At 44.3% G+C, this 15,900-nt stretch overlaps 1 protein-coding gene across 1 annotated transcript in view; it reads right to left on the bottom strand.

Annotated features, from left to right (window-relative positions):
• UFL1 (UFM1 specific ligase 1) overlaps window positions 1–15,900 on the bottom strand; it is a 329,946-nt gene that overhangs the window by 177,984 nt on the left and 136,062 nt on the right. The window contains exons 6-7 of the mRNA XM_069235525.1: window positions 8,670–8,800; window positions 49–107 (exon numbers count right to left, since the gene is read on the bottom strand). Coding sequence (XP_069091626.1) covers window positions 49–107; window positions 8,670–8,800 — 190 coding nt within the window. The remainder of the gene's footprint in view (window positions 1–48; window positions 108–8,669; window positions 8,801–15,900) is intronic.

Below are 15,900 nucleotides of genomic sequence, written 5' to 3'. Positions count from 1 at the left end.
CTGCTTGGCAACAATGAAGAAACGCGCAATGTCCACACTTCAACTTACAATACAGCAGATGTTCCTGAAATCCATATTGAGAAATCAAAGTAATTACTGGTGTCGGCCTAGGAAAATGAAGAAAATAATAACAAGTAAGCATACTTAATAAAAAAAGAAGCAGGAATTCAGTCTTTTTAGCACTCGCAATTTTTCACTATTTGAAAAGTAAAGCCGAAGTTCAGACTGTAATAATGTGTACAGTAACAAATGTTTACAAGACTCTTCCTCCAATGCTCGTAAAATAACCTGTTAGTTCCAACTCATAAAATATTCGTTAATTATATTTTGGAATGTTTCACTTACACCACATGCCATGGTGAATCGGTTTCTCACATTGTGCATATCACTGCATTCAGGATACAGATAAAAGGATGTTATATTTGCAGTTTAATCAAGTGTGTCATAATTAAAAGTGCTACAAATCTCCTATTAGTCACGGCACAGCAGGGTTTTAACAAGGTGAAAGAGAGAGAGTGAGATAGAGAATAATCAATTAGGACAGTCCCAAATAATTCATTTTTCCCCGTATCTACCCAAGGGGAAGTAGAGGTTAGGTATGAGCTCAGGCCATTGCTGGAACGGTCGAGTCTAAAGTTCCACGAGTAGTTGGATCCCTGTAGATCTGTGTACGAGGATGGCTGTTATAAACACCAGACTGCGCAGGTTTTCTTGATTTAGTAGGGTTGATTTATTGGTTTGATAGGTAATATATAGGGAACAGACATAGATGGTTGTTATGTTCTGGTAGGTTGTGGCGTCTTCACCTTCTGGATTATAACTCGCGTCCTCTTCTTCTTTTCTCCCTCCCAGGACCTCGCGGGAAGCGTGTGGAAAGAGAAGAACATAGAACTGGTAAGTGTGGGGTTGTGGTTTACTTTTTTTGTTTTATTTCTTCTCTCTCTTTTCTTCTCTTCTCTATTTACCTTTCTCCTGTATTTTCTTCTTGATTTACTTATTCTTTCCTGGTTTTCATTTGGGTCTGTTCTATTGCTTTCCTCGCTGTCTTTTCTTTCTTTTCCTGTCGTTCGGATACTAGAGACTTCCTTTCTTTCCTGTTTTCCCTTTTTAGACTCTTTGGATTTATGTTATATGTTAGTATATATATATATATATATAAAACTCTCTTTGCTGTCTTTATCCTTCTCTCTCTCTCGTCTTTCTACTTCCCAGTGCTCCCCGTGCCCCCTTTGTTTTCCCTTCCTCCCAGTGCTCCCTGTGTCGTGGCCCTTTGTTTTCCCTTCCTCGCCCTTTCCCGTACCTCCCGTCTCCCGCCCGCTTCCCCTTGTACCGCACCCCGTACCTGGAGAGGCCACGCTTCTCCTGAAGCGTGGTGGCTCCTTCGCACAGCTCCCTGGGGTCAGCGGACGTCTTCAAGGGTTTCTGTCGGCTCCGATTCCGGCGGCGTTTCGCTCCTCCAAGGAGCGGCTTCTTCCTTTCTGGTCTCGGCGTCTTCTTCAGTCGTCTGTTCTTCTGTGTCCATGAACTCCGGTGCCTCCCAGCTCCTATTCCCGGCGCGCTCCCCTGCAGGGGGAGGAAGCCGTCTTTTAAATCCCCTCAGGTCCCGCGGTGTTGTCAGGCATCCAATGCCAGCGCTGTTATCCTGGGTTACTTCCTGTGCGACCAAGGCAGAGTCAGCGCAAGTCCGGGGAAAGTGTGGGTCGGATCGGAAAGACCCATCACAAACACTCCCCCTAGAGAGCGTCTGCCGATGACACTATGGAACGGGATGCCAGGAGAGAAAATCCGCATTGACCATGGCCCGGCCTGGAGAATGTAGCACCTGGAAAGAAAAAGGTTGCAGAGAAAGAAACCATCTCAGGATTCTAGGATTGGTATCCTTATTGCGAGCGAGCCAGGTGAGAGGAGCGTGATCAGTCATGAGGGTAAAGGGGTGGCCACTGAGATAATAACGGAGGGACTCAATGGCCCACTTAATGGCCAGACACTCTTTCTCAATGGTCGGATAGTGTAGTTCCCGGGGAAGAAGCTTTCTACTTATGTATAAGATGGGACGGGTAGTACCATCAGGTTGTGGTTGAGACAACACAGCCCCTAACCCCACTCCGGAAGCATCAGTTTGTAAATAGAACAGGCTATTGAAGTCAGGACAACATAAAATGGGGTCAGTAGATAGGGTGTTCTTGAGTTGAAGAAAGCTCTGACAGCGAAGTAAATGTTTTCGGGGATGTGTTTTTCAGTAGGTTAGTAAGGGGCTCGGCAATGGTAGAAAACCTGGGTATAAACCGTCTGTAGTACCCGACGAGACCTCGAAAGGCACGTACGTCTTTTTTGGACGAGGGAATTGGGATATGTTGGATAGCCTCCACTTTCTCTACTTGGGGACGGACCTGCCCCTGTCCTAAGATGTATCCCAGATATTGTACAGACGTACATCCCAGTTGACATTTTACTGGATTGGCGGTCAAGTGGGCTTCTCGTAATGCCTGTAAGACTGCTGCTAGGTGTAGGAGGTGGTCGGACCATGTTTCACTAAATATCACAATGTCATCTAGGTATGTGGCTCCATGTAACCCAAATGGTAATACGGTAAATTGATATAACCCGGAAGGTGCTGCAAAGGCGTTTTTCTCTCAGTCTGTTTTGGTTAGAGGGATCTGCCAATACCCTTTAGTTAGATATAGGGTAGACATGAACTTGGCGTGACCTATCCTCTCTATTAATTCGTCTATGCGTGGCATAGGATATGCATCGAAATAAGTAAGCTCATTGACTCTTTGGTAGTCGACACAAAATCTGGTTGTCCCATCCGGCTTAGGTACCAACACCACCGGAGAACACCAGGGACTATTGGATGGTTCAATAATACCTGTCCGTAACATGTTTTGAACTTCTTGTTCCATTACCGCTTTCTTGGCCTCGGGGATTCTGTAGGGTCTTTGTCTTGCTATTGCCTCACTTTTTGTACGGATGCTATGTTCAGTTAAGGTAGTGTGACCGTGTTGTTGGGAAAAAACATCTGTATAAGATTTAATCATCAGCGAGAGGGACTTTTTATAGGGGTCCAACAAGTTGGAGTTGATTTGAGGTATGTCTACCTCTGCGTTTTGGGAGGGGTAAAAGGAGGGATATGGTATGTCGTCCCTATGATCGGTTGTGATATGTTGGATTTTCTGTATGTCTTATGTCTCCTGCCATTTTTTTTAACAGGTTGATGTGATAAATCTGGTCTCGATGAGGTCTGTGGGGAAGGGCCAATCTATATGTTGTGGGGTTAATCTGTTCTATTACTTCATAGGGTCCTTGCCATCGGGCCAATAATTTATTCTCGCTACTGGGGAGGAGGATCAGTGCCTTGTCCCCAACATCAAGGGTACGAAGTACACTTCTAGTATCGTGATATTTCTTCTGTCTTTCCTGAGCTTCTCGGAGGTTATCATGTGCCCTATCCCAAACTGACTGCAAGTTCTCTCTTAATTCTTTAGTGTAAGTCAGGAGATCCTTTGTTTCCTCATCTGTCTCTTCCCACTGTTCTACTAACATGTCTAGGAGAGTGCGAGGGGTTCGGCCAAATAAAAGTTCATAGGGGCTATGTCCAAGGGATGATTGAGTGTGGGTACGTATTGCGTATAGAACAAGGGGTAACTTTTTTTCCCAATCCTTTCCGTCCTCCGCAACACTTTTCCTAAGCAACGACTTAATAGTCCGATTATAGCGTTACACTAGACTGTCGGTTTGGGGGTGGTAAACGGAGGTCCTAATTTGTTTTATTCCCAATGATTTACAGACCTCCCCCATAAGTCGGGACATGAATGGGGCGCCTTGATCAGTCAAGATCTCTTTGGGGGACCCGACCCGTGAAAAAAACTCAATCATAGCCTGAGCAACTACCTTGGTGTGCATACTCGGGAGGGGCATTGCCTCAGGGTATCGGGTGGCATATTCAACTAGTACGAGGATATATTGTCTCCCTCGAGTAGATGGAGTGAGGGGACCAACAATGTCCATTCCCACCTGAGAGAAAGGGGTTTCTATGATAGGGAGGGGCTGTAACGGGGCTGGGGTTGTGTGACTGGATTATATAGCTGGCATTTCTGACAACTTTGACAGAACCTACGTATCTCCCCGTATACTCCGGGCCACTACAATCGTTTAAGGACCGCCTCTTCAGTCTTATCCCTTCCGAGATGCCCTTCCCCTGCTCCCCCATGTGCTATCTGCAGCACCTGCAATCGATGGCTGTTAGGGACTACTAATTGTCGTTGTGGATTGTCACCCGCCTGAGGTTTCCTATACAACAGATTATTATGAATGAGAAATGAGGGTCCTGCTCCTGTGCTCTCGATACTAAGTGCTTTTTCCCACGCATTTTCCAATGTGGGATCCTCTCTCTGATTCCGTCTAAAGTCACTCGCTACGTTATATACCTGTGACTTCTGGTTCATCCCTGTTCCCACAGTTCTCTTCCCAGTGTAGTTGTCTCTGATTTCTTTTCTGTCTTCTACTTAAGTGGGGTTTGACATGACGCGTTTCGGCTATCTCCGTATCATAGGGTATTTCTTCCCACCAATTTCTCATGGTGTGTTCCTCCCCAGCTTTACTCAACAACCGTGTGAATGCTGTATAATCAGTCCCAATGATAATGTCTTCTTCGAGATGTGGTAACACCCCGACCCTGAGAGGTTCCTCCTCGCCCCTCCACTGAAAATTGATCATAGCAACAGGATAATAGGATTGGTCTCCATGGACACAGGCGATGAACACATGGGCCTGGGGCACGGTTTTTCTTGGGCTCACCAGATCTTGTCTTATCACACTCTGACTGCAACCCGAATCAACCAGAGCTACTTTCTCCTGCTCGTTCAAAAGGATGGGTAGAGTATATGTGGGTTTGGTCTCCCCGGCCCAGAATACCCTTCCTTTAGTGACCCCGATTTCCATTGGCTCTTTTAAATCCCCTCAGGTCCCGCGGTGTTGTCAGGCATCCAATGCCAGCGCTGTTATCCTGGGTTACTTCCAGTGCGACCAAGGCAGAGTCAGCACAAGTCCGGGGAAAGTGTGGGTCGGATCCGAAAGACCCATCACAATCTGCCTCCATGTATCTTCCGTTTGGAGGCTTTTTTAGGAGAAATGATTTCCGGTGAACAAATACAGCTTTATACTGGGTACACAGGTGGACGCGGGGAATGGGAGGTGCAGTCGCGGAAAGGATTTTGGTTCTATGGAGCAGTAAGCCTGGTGTGCGAGCAGTAGAAGTATTCTCCAAAGTAGAAAGAGATATAATATGCTCTCGAAGTAAACATGTGACAACAGATTCCAAAGACTCTACCAAAACTTGTTTAGCCGGGGAAAGAGGCGCCATGATTTTCATGATGGAAATGACCGTCTTAAATCACAATTCCAGGATAGAAGTGAAACTCATGTTCATTCCGTAGATCACTGATAACCCTTATGAAAGTCAAAACAAAGCTGACGGAAATGTACTGTTTTTTTCATGAAAAGAATTAATAGAATTGTTAAACAGCAATAGCGCCCAAAGATACAAACAAACAAGCATACAAGCATTTAACGAGACAGGAAGAGGGAGGGAATTGAGAAAGGGGAGAGAGAGATGTTGATGGGGGGTGGGGGGAGAGGGAGCGAGAAAGAGAGAAAGGGTGTCTGTTTGTATTCTGCGCTTTTTATGTTGTGTGTGCTTGTTTGAAAAAACTAAACATTGTAGCAGAAAAAACATAGTCCTGAGCGTATAAACATCTTCGACAGGAATAAGAAAAGCAAAATATGACAAAGACTCCATCTATTCAGATTAAAAACTAGAAGTCAGTACCTCACAATTTGTGAACATTATGAAAGTCTCTAGGAGGAAGGTTTATACAAATATTTGTCTTTAACTTTCATAACGTTATAAAGCCTGGAAGAACTGTAACTAGTGAGTGTAGACAAAACTCCTACCTCATTTAAAATGGATTTAATGTATGCGATCAGAGTTGAGGTATTTGATAATGAATGATTCCAATCAGCACTACTATCGAAAGCTCAGCTTTTTGTTTTATACAGATCAAAGCATACGTGTGTAGGAATTTAACTCAAACAATTGTCAAAATACCATAAGGCACATCAATTAAAAAATCACTACAGTAATAAATCACTTCGCTGTATGTAGTGTATTAAAATATAAACAAGTTAAACAACCTGAATATGTCAACATTTATTTGCAAGGTGGCAGATGGCAACGAAGCAGACCAACTCCCAGAAAACTGTTGCTAAATTGGGTTCATAATTAAAATGGTCTAAACTTCAGATACAAATCCAAAATTCGCAGAGACGCAGGCAAAGGAAAAGTGCTCATGGGATTTTTGATAAATTCCCAAAAATTCACAATTATTGATACTACAGTGACCTTTGGCCTCCACGAACTAAACTCGTGCCATCTGCAAACTTGGGACACGGAGGGAGATCGAGGAGCTACAGTTTGGATAGATGGAGACTCAGTCAACCAGAACAACTAGTGTTTTGAAAGACCCATCCATCATTACTGTTGACTATTAGAGCAGGTGCTTTCTCCAGGAGCGCAAGAGATGCCCCAAAAAAGCCCGAGCAAAGGGCAAGCATGTCAAGGCTTTTGCAACATTTAATTTCTATGTATTTATTCATTTTTACTTGGGATAAGAGAGCATTTCTACACCGAGATCCATTGTTACACAGGGACAAGCAAAAATACCACTGCACCTGGTCAGAGTAAAAAGGAAAACAGTAAACGCTATTGCCAATCAACTCTCACTCCCAATTATTCTAGTTTCCAATGCTTATGCTGAAACTGGCTTTTCCTCTTTTCCTCTGAATGTGCCTACTTATGGATTCTCTACTAGCTTGCTTAGTGTCCCATCTGCCTCAGTGGCTGCCATCACTTCTGAGACTGAGCTTGTAACTGCGGCTATTTGCACCCGCACAGTTAGTTCATGTAATTGTTTTAAAACTATTGACTGGACACAGGGCGTTTATGTTATTTAAATGCCAGATTTCAGGTAACTCAAACAAGCTTTGACAAAGCCAATAAGTCTTGCCTAAGGCGAGAACTACTAGCTTTGGCAATCTGTTTTAGCAATGTTGTACAGCAGCGTGGCTGCTGCTCACAATGGCTAAAAGTTAGGGGTTGGGTGGAATGGGTGGAGCTGGGTGGAGTGGGGGGGAGTAGAGTGGATACAGCAGAGTGGGTTGGAGTCTCAGTAGACTGGAGTTGAGTTGATTGGGGTAGAGTGGAATGGGGTAGATTTGAGTCTGGTAGAGTGGGGTGTAATGAGGTACAGTGGAGTGGGGTAGATTGGCCTAGAATGGAGTGGGGGAAGTTGGGTGGGGTAGGTTGGGGTAGAGTGAAGTATATGGAGGTAGAGTGGGGCATTTTGGGGTGGGCAGAATAGGCAGATTGGGGTGGGGTAGAGGGGTCAAGTGGGGTGGGTTGGGGTAGACTGGAGTGGAGTAGAATGGATAGATTGGAGTGGAGTAGACTGGAGTGGGGCAGATTGGGATATATTGGAGTAGGGTAGATTGGGGTAGACTGGAGTGGGGCAGAGTGAAGGAGATACATTGGGGTAGGGTGGAGTAAAGTGGGGTGACTGCACTGGGGTACGCTGGCGTAGGGTGGTGTAGATTGGAGTGGGTCAGATTAAGGTAGGCTGGAATGGGGTAGACTAGAGTAGATTTGACCAATCAATCAACATTTATAAAGCGCAGCTTATCACCCATGGGGTCTCAAGGCGCTAGCTGGGGGACAGGGCTCAGTCGAAGAGCCAGATCTTGAGGTCCTTCCTGAACTGAGCCAGTGATGGGGACTGCATGAGGTGGAGCGGCATCGTGTTTCAGGTCCGTGCAGCGCATGGAGTGGAGTGGGGCATACTCAGTGAAAAACAGTAGACTGGGATGCTGCTCCATGCGATTGCCAGTGACTGAGATTAAATCAAGCACTGCATCTACCGCTTTGTTCTTCTTACTCAAGGTTATCCCCAGCACAACACTCAGTGATAGTGCAATTACAAAGACCTTAATAAATTACTGCAACACCTCCCCCTTATGAAAAAAAACTCGATTTATATGCATTTCACAGACTTTAGAAATAGCAATTGTCAGTCCATAGGCTGAGTGCTCTTTCAGCTATGTTTCTGTTTAAAACATTATATCCCAAGTCTGCCCATGAAAAAAGTTAATGTCTTGAGTGGCGTACAGCCCGCTTTAAGTTGAGATAAACTAGAAGAACTCAAATTTCTAGTATCAGGAACGAATATCAGAGACACCTGGCAACCTAGAGAGCTTAGGGCTCCCTTTCAGGGCCTGCTGAACTTATAGTCTTCATAAATTGAAAGGTGGGAGTAAGAACTGAAGCACCAAGCTCAAGAACTTAATTGCAGGGTACAGATGAACTTATCCTGACTACAAGAAGATTATGTGAAAAAGGAAGCAGACCAAAGAACAACGAGAGCAAAATAAAGGGACAAAATATCATCCTAGTATAATTACTGTCTTCAATGGTCTCTTAGAAGTAATTTAATTTGAAGTCTTTCTCTAGGTATCAAAAGGCACACAGGGCAATGTGTCATACAAATTCTTCTATTGATCACGCATTTCATGTGCATACAGTATCTGAAATGTTTAACTTCTAGAGCATTAACACTTGCCTTGTGATTGCACTGAAAAGACCACGAATGCGCGCACGATGTCGAGCCACAAAGGCCTCTGTGAAAATCACTCCTCTGTTGTTCTGGTCTATTTGTCCATGGATAATTCTACCGAGTCTTAACGTTAACACCTGTAAACATCACATATTTAATTTATGGAGATTGCAAATATTACAGAAATACATTTTTACACACGTTTGTCACAGCTATCAAATCGATACATGTTCATCAAAAAAAGTCAGCCATGTATCAAGGCAACCATGCTCTATTTGAGTAACCTTGGTAGGTACCCTTCGCTCATTAGCATACACGGCCAAGTTCTGAAAGCCTAACTGTATGTTTTGCTATGACAAACAGCCATGGGATCCTGGAGAGGACCAAAGCTATCAAGCATCTCTTACTGAAGCTCTCTTTTCTCTGAGGAGTACAGGTAATGAAATAGCTAGGTTGAGGATTTAGGTGTATTATATGGTATGGACTGTGCAACCTTACCATGTAATACACTCACAAAAAATATCTTGGGTCCAGTCAGGCTTGTTTGCAAAGTATTTAGCTCAACGCTAGGTAACTGTTGCTTCGAGTACCGAGGCTTAAACAAAGGAACTAGTGTAAAGCATATAGGAGCCCAAACATGCAAGAAATCAGCCATCAATTTATAAAAATAGATTATATTTTTATGGATTTCTAGAGACCAAGATGAGCAAAATCCACCAGAGGGTTCCAAGAGTGTTAGATGGATTTGGAAAGAAAACATAAATCTTAGTTCTCGTAGTCACAAACAAGCATTGGTAACCATAAAATTTGAAAATGTTTCAAAAGTTTTAAGGAACGGTGTTCAGCTACTCTGGCTCGACTAGGGCGACCAAATCTGGCAGGGAGAAGGTCAGGGTGTGGGTGGGGTGGGGTGGCACTAAGGAGTATTTGACAGTTACTTGGCTCACAAAGCGTACTCCAGTCCAGTTATGAACTTTACACCACGACAGACATAGGGCCTCATTACAATTTCGGCAGATGGATAAGCCCATCCGCCAAAATTCCGACAGGTAGGTTGCCACCATTGTGGCTGCCTCCACGCCGGGCCCATTACGAATTTCCTGCTGGGGCAGTGGGTGGAAACCTCAGTTTCCGCCCACTGGCCTAGGAGGAAACAGCCTACAGCACTGGCTCCAGCTCGTAATAGAGCCAGCAGCAATGATGTAGTGTGCAGGGCGCACCAACACCCTTGCAATGCTCACTGTCTGCACAGCAGACAGTAAACATTGCGACGATGCTGGCCAGGGGGTCCCCCTGCACCCGTTCTCCGCCAGCCTTTTCATGGTGGTGAAACCACCATGAAATCGCTGGCAGAGAACGAAGTCGTAATCCCCAGGTCACCGGGACCGGCAAACCACAGGGACGACTAATCATGGCGGTGCTGGCGGTCCAACCATGGCACAACCGCAGAAGTCGTAATAAGGCACTCTGACCGCCACCGCAAACCTGGCAGGCTTCTTGATAGTGAGGATGCATGGGATGGAGGATGTTCAAGTGCTTTGGGCACTATACAGTCGACGGGGCTGTTCTTGAGGTTACTCCTCTGTCCACAGGTCTGGTGGGTGACTTTGGCTACAGAGGTCGGGGTCCTTCAAAGTCCTCTTTGAGCCAGTTGAAGGCCAGCTGCTGCTGGGCTACCGGTCTCTGGTCACAGTGGGTCCTTTGGTAAAGTCTACTGTCCCTCGTAGGTGACAAATCAGGATCGGACAATACTCCCGGTCCAGCAGACTCCGGTGCTACTTTTGGCTATCAAGGATCAGTCTCTTGGGGTGCTCAGCAGCATTTCTTCAGAAGTGGCTCCTGACTAGCAGAGTTGGGTTACTGCAGCTTTGATGGCCCTCGTGCTGGTTTCAGGGGGTTAGCCAACTGACCCTTGAAGTAATTTCTTTGGTCTAAGCTTGGGGCAACTTTTCCTCAAACCAGAGGTACAGTCCTCCCCACACTTGCCCAAGGTGCAGGAGATGCCGTGCAGCAGATGGTGCAGCTTCTCTTTGCCAGGTCTTGAGGTCAGCAGGACAGTCTTTTCTCCAGTTCCACAGTGATCCGAGGTTCACAGTGCCAGGGGTGCCATATTTATGCCTGGAAAGTGCCATGGGGGGGGGGATGTTGGGGCCACAAGCCAATGGCCTACCGGAACCTTCTAGCCCTGTGACGTCCGGTTATGTGTGGCATCTAGTAATCCCTGGGTACACTATTCTGTACACTCCCAAGATATTCTGAACCCTTCCTTGAACGTTAGGCTTGGAAGCCCACCCTAGAGGTGTGGCTATCTGTGGGCTACACACTCACGGGAAAACCAGTTTGGGTACTGGTCTACCCTCTCTTTTCTCACCATCAGCCTGTCTAACTAAACAAAGGGGCAACCCCTCAGGAGTGTGATTGGCATTTGCTCACCAAAGGCAGTTTCACCTTTGAAGCTCGCCTTTTAGGCCAACACCCTGAGTGGTTTCCTGTGAGGAGGCGGTAACACCTCCCTCTGTAGCAGACTACCATTGTTCCTAAGCCTGGGAGTCGTTAATGTTACTCCCCACCCAGGAGGGAAGATACTATCTGGTGGCCAGCAAATGTGTGAGGCCACTGGACAATCTGGGCTACAGAGAGGCAATTTTCTAAAAGTTGCTTTTCCTTAAATGTGACATTAAATTTGACTTGGGCTTCAAGTCGGGTTTGATGCCACTATTTATTTGATACCTCAAAGTACCCATTTTTGTAGTTACATTCTGAAGTTAGCTTGGCCAAGGAGTGAACTGGTAACTCTGTTAGCCAATGGGGCTACTTGCTTTCCCACAGCAAAACGACAATTTGAAATGTTGCTGTCAGGACAGATTAAGATCATATGCTCTACCCAATAACACACAGCTCCCTGCCCCAGGGCTCCATAGTCCTTCCTTAGGGGTTCACTTAAAATACACTGTTAAGGGAAGTGGAGGTTTTGCCATTGGTTTAAATGACAAAGTCGAACTAACAGTTTCAGACTGCTCTTCCAGGCAGGCTGGGAGCCATTTTGTACTCTGCCTGACACACAGTGGCACAATCAGTGCTGCAGCCCTAGGGGGCACTCTGCCTTACATGCCCTGGGTACCCTTGGTACCATATACTAGGGACTTGTAAGTAAGTCAGTGTATGCCAGTTGGGGATAGCCAATTCAACATACCCTTTGAAATGGGTTATAACACTGGCACTCCGGTCTGGCTAGCAGGGCTTAGTGCACTCTCTGAGTGGAAAACCCAGCAACATTGGTCCAAAACTCCAGGGGTGATCATGCAAAAAGAGGCATTTCCTTAGAGTTAGTTACCTGTTCTCCACTGCAGGACTCTTCATTGAAGTTATAAACATTAGAACAGTCCCTAGGTGTGAGTGTAGACCCATGAACACTTTCAATTCATTCCTGTCCATAGAACAGTATGTTCAGGGTGCCAATGTCGATTTGAGTAGATGGACCCATCAGACGTCTATCCAAGGCATAATTTTTCCAAAACGTAGACTGAAAAATGCTCATAAAGTCCATTTATAACTACATTGCAGCATTTTAAATGAAAAACACTGGTAAAATCTGTCTAACAGTAAGAGAAAATGCAGCCTTATTGGCTTACAATGTATAAGGCTTACACTGTGGGAAAAAAGATTGCATTTTCTTGAAGAATCCACAAAATTTTGTTATCAATGAAGCACCTCACTGGCAGTTGCCTCCCTCAGTTGGTCCTTTTTCACGCTGAGGAAATTCTAGAAATATGATACTAAACATACAGTAATTTAATTTCAAATGCCCACGGCAATCCATCCAGGGAGGCTGGTGGGTCATTTATGACTTCAATGAAGATTCCTATCATGCTGCTATGTTACAGCACCAGGACAAATAAGTAACTGTTTCTTCGGCATTGTAGGACTTTCATTTATAGACATAAATATTAGAATAGAGCAGCAAGCGGTTATACAATGGAGTTACTGAGCACAAGAAGCAAATTTAACAGGTAACATAAAGACTGTATCTAGTAGCTCGTTGTCAGACAAACATCTAAGCACTAGTGCCTTGTCAATATATACACTGATTTCTCAGTGTTAGTCTGGCAGGTATCTGTTAAGGGAATATTTCTAAACCAAGCTGTTGCTTTCCATCTAGCTGAATGAGCTTTTGGTCTGCCTGGAAGACATTTTTTGTGCTAATTGATAGTGTAGTGCAATAAAACGCAAGCCAGAATCCATCATTAAATGGATTGTTAAGATGTGGCTAAGCCTTGTCGAATGAGTTTGTAATTACTAAACAGCAAGATCGATTTGCTAGATGCCCTTGTCTGAGCTAGGTTGAAAAAAAAAAAAGGCTTTGTTTTTTAACATTTAAAGTACATGGATATCTTTCTCGAGTGTATGGACTGTGACAACATACAGGTAATGTTACTGATTGATTTATGTAAAATTCAGAAATTACTTTGAATAGGGTGGATGGTTGTGTTCTCACGACTACCTCGTTGCATTGAATAATGTGCATGGCCCCAGAGCTGACAGCACTTGAATTTCACTTACTGTTCTAGCAAATGCAATTGCTGTCAAAAGAAGTTTGCCATGACAAATGGTGCATTGTATCCTTGTGTATCGGTAGAAAAGGAGGGCAAATTAACCTGGACAAGACCAAATTGAGCTCCCATGGTGGGGGGGGGGTTCCTTACTGGAGGAAACACTTTTTGAGACCTTCCAAAAATCTTTGATCACAAATATCTTGGAAAAAGGAATCTGGTCTACGGTTTTCTTCTAAGCTGCTATCATAGCAAGATGCAAATTTATGGAGCAAAACTGTACTTTCAACTGTGTGTGATGTAAGAGCTAAGAGGCAATTGCTTTCTCCTGACATCAGATTCAATTATTGCCATTATTATCGGACCATGGGCAGAACATCTTCCACTTCAGTGCATAAATATTTGTTCTTGAAAGGTGTTTTCCTTCTATACGAATCTCCATACAAGCTGGTGTACATTTAGGTGGCCATACTGCCTGACTTTAGATGCCATGCCGACAAATTCAACAATGCTTTAATGGGATGTAGAATTCACTTTTGAAGTCTAGTGTCTAGATTCTGTTTGCACTGGAGTCTCTTGCGAGGTATGATTGACAACTGAAAGATGGCTCGTTGCCACCGCTGCCTCAGCGAATCTGGGGCTATCAATCATTTTGATTGAATTATATGTGGCCTCTAATACTACTACTGGAAGGAGTTGAACAGGTGGAAATGCATATAGAGAAATCTCTATGACAAGTCTATTAAAAGGCATTCCTCAGTCAATTCAGTCCTGGAACCCTAGATGTGAAGTCTTCTGTTCTGAGCTGTCATAAACAAATCCAAAGAAGGGATTCCCAACTGTGAGAAGATACCTTGCATGGCTGCTTCATCTAAAATGTATTCATGGTTGTTTCTGTAAAATCGGACTGTTGATTTTGTGTTAACTGAATGTAAATTGTCTTTAGTATCAGACCTTTTGCTTATACCGAGTGCCAACTTGTTTGCGTCTCAAGTGAAACAGTCTCTGATTTTGTGCCTCCATGTTTGTTTAGGTAGTGCATCGTAGAGGTGTTGTCTTTCTAAATCGGGATGCCTGATTGCAGCAAAAGAAGAAAAAGCTTTGAGCGCTAGATGAACAGTTCTTAATTCTAGATAGCTGATGTGATAGGACTTCTCTTTCTCTGTCCTTTGACCCAGAAAAGAGAATTCCTCTAGATGTGCTTCCCGTCCTACTAGTGATGCATCTTTGACAATAGTAATGAATCTGTGACAATAATGACTTGTTGCAATGGGGCTCAATGCATAAGATTCCTATCTCTGTACCGCCACACTAAAGACAGGCTAAACTGGTACTGACAGAATCATCCTGTTGTGCCAATTGCCCTGTTTTGTAACTAATGATCTTCAAGGCATTGGTGCAACCTTACCCTTGGGACAATGGGAATACAAGGAGCCTAGGAGGAATGAAAATTCATGGGCTGCAGGTTATCGTTGTTTAGCAACAGATGGCACTTGTTCTTCAGAGATAAAAATCTCTCGTTTTCCTTTGATGGTATCTATTATCGACTGTTGATAAGACATGCGTTAACAGTGATGACACCATTGATGTTTGCTTTTGTACCTGAAGAACTAGTCTGTTCAGGAGGGAGACAGTCTCCTGAATATTGCGTTTCAGTTTGGAGCAACAGGGCTTTGAGAAGTCAACTGACTATATAGGGGGAGTAATGTACACTACCGTCATGCATTCTGAGAAAGCACATAGGGCCATTTTCAAACCAAATTATAGGAAGGAATACTTGAGTTGCAAATTGGCTACAAAAACCTCAAAGAATTTCTGTGGTGCTTTGCTATTGGAATGTGGAAGGAAGCATCTTGAAGATCAATTGCACACATCCCATCTTTTTTCCTCTTTGTGGTGACCAAATATTTTAGCACAAGAGAAATGTAGATTCATAATTTTTTGTTGAACATCTGGTTTCAAAGAGATTAAGCACAGCCAAGATGACCTGCAGAACGAGGCACCATGGAAATAGCCTGTAGCGTATAGGTGCGCTCCATCAACAGCTGCACTTTTAACCTGGTTTGCCAGCAGGCCAGCCTTCATTGACCAGCTTTTCAAACTTGTGTTAACTATGCTGCGATAGGTAATTTATGAAAGATTTAATTCCTTCCCAGATCTCTCTTTGATATCATTCAAGAGGCCGGGGGCACTTGCATTCTTTAATGCAACTGCTGCAGTGTCATGCATTTTCCACCCAGTTATATCTATTCTTTTGTTTGCATTTTTGGGGGGAGCAGTGGTTTCTTGTGCAAGACACCTTAAGACCAAATTCACAATCACAGAGTCTGGTTTAGGGTCGGACTTTAGGAATAAACAACCCTGTTGTATGGGTATTATTTCTTGTGTAGTCTTGGACCAATAGCTTTAACAGTAACCAGTGGCAAGAACCTTATCCTCAGTGATCTCTAGACGTTCTGAAACCAAAGGAAACAAAGGTCTTGGAGATGCCATTTGCAGAAGAGTCTCAAGAAGCTTGAAAACCGGTGTGTGAAGTGTTGCGAATATCTTCTGCTCTCTCCAAAATATTGTGGAACAATGTAATGTCATCCACTGGTATGATTCTCACTGGGAAGCAGCAGGAGAAGTCAGGATAGAAAAGTAACATCTGTCACTAGATTCTGAACATGGCCTAGTTCTTATTGATG

Source organism: Pleurodeles waltl, chromosome 5 (genome assembly GCF_031143425.1).
Source record: "Pleurodeles waltl isolate 20211129_DDA chromosome 5, aPleWal1.hap1.20221129, whole genome shotgun sequence".
NCBI lineage: Eukaryota > Metazoa > Chordata > Amphibia > Caudata > Salamandridae > Pleurodeles > Pleurodeles waltl.
The sequence above is the reverse complement of the archived record's forward strand: the minus strand, read 5'-3'. Positions and strand labels throughout refer to the sequence as shown.